This window comes from Pseudophryne corroboree, chromosome 8, assembly GCF_028390025.1.
Source record: "Pseudophryne corroboree isolate aPseCor3 chromosome 8, aPseCor3.hap2, whole genome shotgun sequence".
NCBI lineage: Eukaryota > Metazoa > Chordata > Amphibia > Anura > Myobatrachidae > Pseudophryne > Pseudophryne corroboree.
In genome coordinates this window covers 33,073,755-33,080,201 of record NC_086451.1, presented here as the reverse complement: position 1 = coordinate 33,080,201, position 6,447 = coordinate 33,073,755, and the positions used below count along the sequence as shown (strand labels likewise).

At 46.5% G+C, this 6,447-nt stretch overlaps 1 protein-coding gene across 1 annotated transcript; it reads right to left on the bottom strand.

Moving 5' to 3' along the window:
• Window positions 1–3,759: 3,759 nt before the first annotated feature.
• Window positions 3,760–5,452, bottom strand: LOC134949727 (RING finger protein 223-like). Its single transcript, XM_063938479.1, has 2 exons — window positions 5,433–5,452; window positions 3,760–4,652 (listed from the first exon to the last, which is right to left on the bottom strand). The coding sequence occupies exons 1-2, from the start codon at window positions 5,450–5,452 to the stop codon at window positions 3,971–3,973; spliced, it is 702 nt and encodes a 233-aa protein (XP_063794549.1). The 3' UTR covers window positions 3,760–3,970.
• Window positions 5,453–6,447: the final 995 nt, after the last annotated feature.

Below are 6,447 nucleotides of genomic sequence, written 5' to 3'. Positions count from 1 at the left end.
GCCTGAGCCTGAGCAGTGCACACAGATATGGTATGTGACTGAGTCACTGTGTGCTGTGTATCGCTTTTTTCAGGCAGAGAACGGATTATATTATGTACTCCTGGCTCCTGCTATAACCTATAACTGGCACTGCAGTAGTGCTCCCCAGTCTCCCCCACAATTATAAGCTGTGTGAGCTGAGCAGTCAGACAGATATATATAATATTATATATAGATAATAGATGATGCAGCACACTGGCCTGAGCCTGAGCAGTGCACACAGATATGGTATGTGACTGAGTCACTGTGTGCTGTGTATCGCTTTTTTCAGGCAGAGAACGGATTATAAATAAAAGTGGTGGTCACTGGTCACTATCAGCAAAACTCTGCACTGTACACTACTGAGTACTCCTAATGCTCCCCAAAATTAGTAAATCAAGTGTCTCTCTAATCTATTCTAATTCTAAACGGAGAGGACGCCAGCCACGTCCTCTCCCTATCAATCTCAATGCACGTGTGAAAATGGCGGCGACGCGCGGCTCCTTATATAGAATCCGAGTCTCGCGAGAATCCGACAGCGTCATGATGACGTTCGGGCGCGCTCGGGTTAACCGAGCAAGGCGGGAAGATCCGAGTCGCTCGGACCCGTGAAAAAAAACATGAAGTTCTGGCGGGTTCGGATTCAGAGAAACCGAACCCGCTCATCTCTATCAGAAACTGCTAAGAAGTGTCTATTCGCAATTCTGCTAATCTTTCGTTCGCAATTTTACTATGCTAAGATTCACTCCCAGTAGGCGGCGGCTTAGCGTGTGCAAAGCTGCTAAAAGCAGCTTGCGAGCGAACAACTCGGAATGAGGGCCTTGGTTTCAGTGCTTTATTTGGACCAAGGCCCTCATTCCGAGTTGTTCGCTCGCTAGCTGCTTTTAGCAGCAGTGCACACGCTAGGCCGCCGCCCTCTGGGAGTGTATCTTAGCTTAGCAGAATAGCGAACGAAAGATTAGCAGAATTGCTACTAAATATTTTCTTGCAGTTTCTGAGTAGCTCCGGACCTACTCACAGATTGCGATCACCTCAGTCCGTTTAGTTCCTAGTTTGACGTCACAAACACGCCCTGCGTTCGGCCAGCCACTCCCCCCGCTTCTCCAGACACTCCCACGTTTTTTCCTGACACGCCTGCGTTTTTTAGCACACTCCCGGAAAACGCTCAGTTACCTCCCAGAAACGCCCCTTTCCTGTCAATCACTCACCGATCAGCAGTGCGACTGAAAAGCGCCGCAGGATCCACAGCAAAACTGCTAAGTTTTTAGTTAAATAACTAAGCGCATGCACATTTATCAACAAATCGCAGCATAGCGAAAATCGGCAACGAGCGAATTCTCGGAATGACCCCCCATGTTTCTACATTAACTACTTCTGTGCTGGCACAGGATCTAATTAGTATACTTAACCACTTTGATGCCTCATCCATGCAGTGTAAATACACAAAGCTCTCTGGCACTGGTGTTTGTATCATACTTGTGAACTCTCCATCATTAGCAGGGAGACTCCCTTAAATAGTAACAATCTCCCCAACTCCCTGAAATAGCAGCAATCTCCCTGATTGCACCTTACCCTCATTATGTAGCTGTTATATAATTTCTGCATTGGTTAATATAAGGCACAATGATCCCTATGGCTACATGCATTTTTAGCAGTTGGGCAAAACCATGTGCACTGCAGGGGAGGCAGATTTAACATTTGCAGAGAGAGTTAGATTTGGGTGGGGTGTGTTCAATCTGCAATCTAATTTGCAGTGTAAAAATAAAGCAGCCAGTATTTACCCTGCACAGAAACAAAATAACCCACCCAAATCTAACTCTCTCTGCAAATGTTATAACTGCCCCCCCTGCAGTGCACATGGTTTTGCCCAACTGCTAAAAAATTTCCTGCTGCGATCAACTTGGAATGACCACCAAGGTTTCTCACGGCCACTTGAGAGTATATATAGGTGCCAAACCATAACTGCTTAGGCGCTCATTTCCATTCGGATGTAAGTCAGTTTTATGACACGCCTCTCAGGCAGTATATGTACACTTAGCACCGCGCACATAGGTTTTCTTTTCACAGTCTCCCTGAAATGCTTTTTTGAAAAGTAGACCAGTATGTGTATATTCTAACCTCTGATACTGGGGTCGACTACAGTGTGCAGGGGTTTAGAAGGAAATATCTACAATCCAAATCCCGACGGTCAAAATACAGACAACAATTGACAGACGGTCAAAATGCCAACAAGGTAAAAATACCGACATTTAAAATACCGATAAGGTCAAAATACTGGCATTTAAAAATGTCGACAGGTTGAAAAGTCGACACAAGTTTTTTTTCAGTGTGTTTTTTTGTGTGCATGTCGACATAGGTCAATATGGACACCGTATAAGTGTACCGCTTCCCCTCGCATGGCTCGGGGCACGGTGCCTCTGTGCGCACGGCACACTATTATATTCCCCCCTCCAGGTCCACTGGGATGGTAAAGTATGAACAAGTCTGTTTCAATGAAAATATCATGAAAGACCCATGTCGACTTTTTGACCTGTCGGTATTTTAAATGCTGGTATTTTGACCTTGTCGGGATTTTGAGTGTAGGTAAATTGACCGCATCCCCGTCTAAACAGTGTGTAGAGTAATCTCTTTGGCTGCCGGGGGTCAATAGGATGCACACAGTAAACGTTTCCGTTGCCAAACTCAATATTATTTCAACAGTAGAACTGGGTTAGCTAGCTGTCTCATGGGCTGTATCAAACCCTCTATTACCTCCTTGTGCCTTAGTGGCGGCAGAGCGTACGCCTAGTAAACTATCGCCGGATCCGAGGAGCGTGCCCTTAGTAACCCCTTCAGTGCTAGCATTAAATAGTGTGCACATGTTAACCACTTATGTTAGAGCAGAGTAACTCGCTCACAGTAACCCCTTCAAGTGCTGAAGCAGTATAGCATGTGTACATTACTTATGCTGGGATTGGGGAGGGGGGGGGGGGTTTATGGAATGAGGACAGTAACCCTTTCTTTGCTGGAGCAGGATGGCCCTTGTGCAGTAACCCCCATGAGTGCAGTACTGCCATATCATGGGTCTGCTATAATATGCGCAGACCTCTTGCAACTATTACCACATTGCGGGATAAAACAGATTGCAGATTGGGGGTCATTCCGAGTTGATCGCTAGCTGAAAATGTTCGCTGCGCAGCGATGATGCAAAAAAAGACACTTCTGCGCATGCGTATGCGGCGCAATGCGCACGCACAACGTACTTTGACAACGGTCGATGTAGTTTCACACAAGGTCTAGCGAAGCTTTTCAGTCGCACTGCTGGTCGCAGAGTGATTGACAGGAAGTGGGCGTTTCTGGGTATCAACTGACCGTTTTCAGGGAGTGTTTGGAAAAACACAGGCGTGCCAGGAAAAACGCAGGCGTGGCTGGGCGAACGCAGGGCGTGTTCGTGATGTCAAAACAGGAACTGAACAGTCTGAAGTGATCGCAAGCGCTGAGTAGGTCTGAAGCTACTCAGAAACTGCACAAAATAATTTTGTAGCCGCTGTGCGATCCTTTCGTTCGCACTTCTGCTAAGCTAAAATACACTCCCAGTGGGAGGCGGCATAGCGTTTGCACGGCTGCTAAAAAACAGCGAGCGATGAACTCGGAATGATCCCCTTTGACATATATTATACCGCAGCTATCACATTGTAGCGTCAGTCATAGTAACATCAGCAATAACCAGTTTACACTGTGCCTGCGCAGAGAGAAGTAATGTATAATGCATTTGATATTTATTCTCAGGAACTTGGTTTCTAAACGGACATAAAAAAATGACAAATTGCTTAATGATACATCGCAGATTAACCGCCAACATGAGAAATGCAGCCGCAACTTCCTGGAATTTCCTCTCTCAGTCCATGACTATGTAGGACTATGGGGCAATTATGTAACGCAAAGGGACGTGTTTGCTACATGTGTAGGCGAGTTACACGCGCAGGTAGATTGGAAAAAACACCAAGAAGAAGAAGACCAAAATGCAGCAGATAAAGATCCACATGATGCATCCGTAGTTGCGCAGCAGTAGGTTGCACCGGTGGTACTGAGGCTGGCGCGGAACCCCGACCAGGTCTACCGGCTGTGAGACGTGGGGCTGTGTAGGACCCAGCAGATACACCACGATGACAACATTGTCTTCCTCTCCTGGTGGGACATGGGACAAAGTGTTTTGGGTGTTCCTGACATAGCTTTGGCCATACCCCTTCTTCCAGCACAGTTTGGACCCCTCTACCCAGACTTTCTGGAGATGGCCCATCCATGGCGGGTACTGAGACACAATGTTCATGTTTGGGGGTAGTTGAGGGATGCCCCCTGGCGGGATGGTGACAGCAGCCCGGCACATGGGGCAACAGAAGGTTTCCAGCTCCTTCTGGAAGACGCAGAGCTTAGAAAGGCACTCCATGCAGAAGGTGTGAGAACACGCCAGCAGCAGTGGGGTTCTGAATACATTGTCATAGGTGGCAAAGCAAATTGGGCACTCCGGGATAACATTTTCCTGCTCCATGACCTTCACCCCAGGAGGAACAACGTCTGGGTTAGGTCCAACTGAGGGAATAACGTTGTTCGAGCTAAGATAACCGGAGTCTTCAGAGAACCTTCTCTCTGGCGTACTTTAGTTTTCTTTTACGTGCCCGAGACAGCATTATAAGAACCAGCAATACCTGCACCCAGAAGTCTAATGAGGTTTGGAGTGAGTGGAGTTATAGAGAGAGTCCATTCAGTTCCTCCCTATACTGTCACTTAGGGAGAACCATATCCCATCTCATGTCTGCAGGTTCCCAGCTGTCTTTCTGTCCATCCAACAATCCGCACGTGTCCGATGAGACCTCTTAGTCCTCAATGTGCCGGCGTGATGAGTCCTGTGCCGGAGCAGGCTGTTCAGGGTTTAATTACCTGCTCCACAGATCTATAGCCTCTCCTCTGTGCCTAGTAACAATATTTACTTACTCTGTTGGCGTGCATTCATACGGTGACACGGGATCACGTTACTGACAGTGACAAGGCCTCACCTTCTCCACCGTTCCATTCATAGGTGTGTGCTAGCTCATTGTCACACACTTCTCTCCATTGCACTTTATGGGTCCATTTACATAAAATGCAAATAAAAACAAATAATTAATGTTGTAACATTTAATGTTGTTGTTTTTTATATATATATTTTCTACAAACAATACATATAGGGGTACAGAACAGAAGAAAGGGGGGTAAACAATCAAAAAAGGTAGCAAAAGTTATTCACCTCCCAAAAATATCTAATCCGGGTGTTTCTTGTAGTCCTATAAATATATATCAGGCCTCAATTAGTTCTAACGCCCATAAATAAAATAACTTTCTGAACCTATTCCTAGAATTCTTGCACAGATTAAACTGGACAGCTCAAGGTCCCTCACCAGATGTTCACCTGCCCCATAGAGCAGTAGAATCGGGTGTGGTATGAAAGGTAGATAGTAACTAGGTCGACAGTGTTTAGGTCGACCACTATTGGTCAACAGTAACTAGGTCGACGGGGTCTTTAGGTCGACAGGTCAAAAGGTCGACATGAGTTTTTTAATATATTTTTTGTGTTTTCTTTGTAAAGTGACCGGGAACCCCAACTAGTGCACTGTGTCCCCTCGCATGGCTCGCTTCGCTCGCCATGCTTCGTGCAAGGTACCTCGCTGTGCTCGGCACAGATTACCTTTCCAATCGTAGTCCACGTGGATCGTTAAGTATGAAAAGGTTAAAAAAAAAAGAAAAAAATTGTGAAAAACTCATGTCGACCCTTTGACCTGTCGATATGGAACATGTCGACCTAGAGACCCTGTCGACATAGAAACCCTGTCGACCTAGTTACTGTCGACCAATAGTGGTCGACCTAGATAATGTTGACCTAGTTACTGTCGACCTAGAGACCAGATCCCGTAGAATCATCTGCTTCACTTATATATGTTTGCCATAATCGGTGGTGCTGAGAGGGGGAGGGCGGGTACTCTTTACCTGGACCCTAGCTCATCGGAGGGTCATGGGTCCCGCTGCCCTTTCCCATTGCTGCAGCCACACGGGTGGAGAGAGAGGCAGCTGGTATACGGTCTCTAGGTCAACCACACTTCAGTCGACAATGTCTAGGTCGACCGCTATTGGTCGACATGGTCTCTAGGTTGACATGACAGAAGGTCGACATGAGATTTAAAAAAATATATAATTTTTTGAACTTTTTCATGCTTTACGATTCACGTGGACTACAATTGGGAATGGTAACCTGCTGGAAGCAGGGTAAGCCTTGCGAGGGGACACGGTGCACTAATTGGGGTTCCCGGTCACTCTACGGAGAAAACTACACCCACTTTTTTTAAAAACTTATGTCGACCTTCTGTCATGTCGACCATGTACATGTCAACCTAGAGACCCTGTCGACCTAAGTGTGGT

Excerpts from the sequence above, each read along its gene's own strand:
- LOC134949727 (XM_063938479.1), bottom strand. The coding sequence starts at position 5,452 with ATGGGGCAGGTGAACATCTG. Across the intron at positions 4,653-5,432 it reads ATGGGGCAGGTGAACATCTG|TACGCCAGAGAGAAGGTTCT; the intron begins GTGAGGGACCTT and ends AGAAAACTAAAG.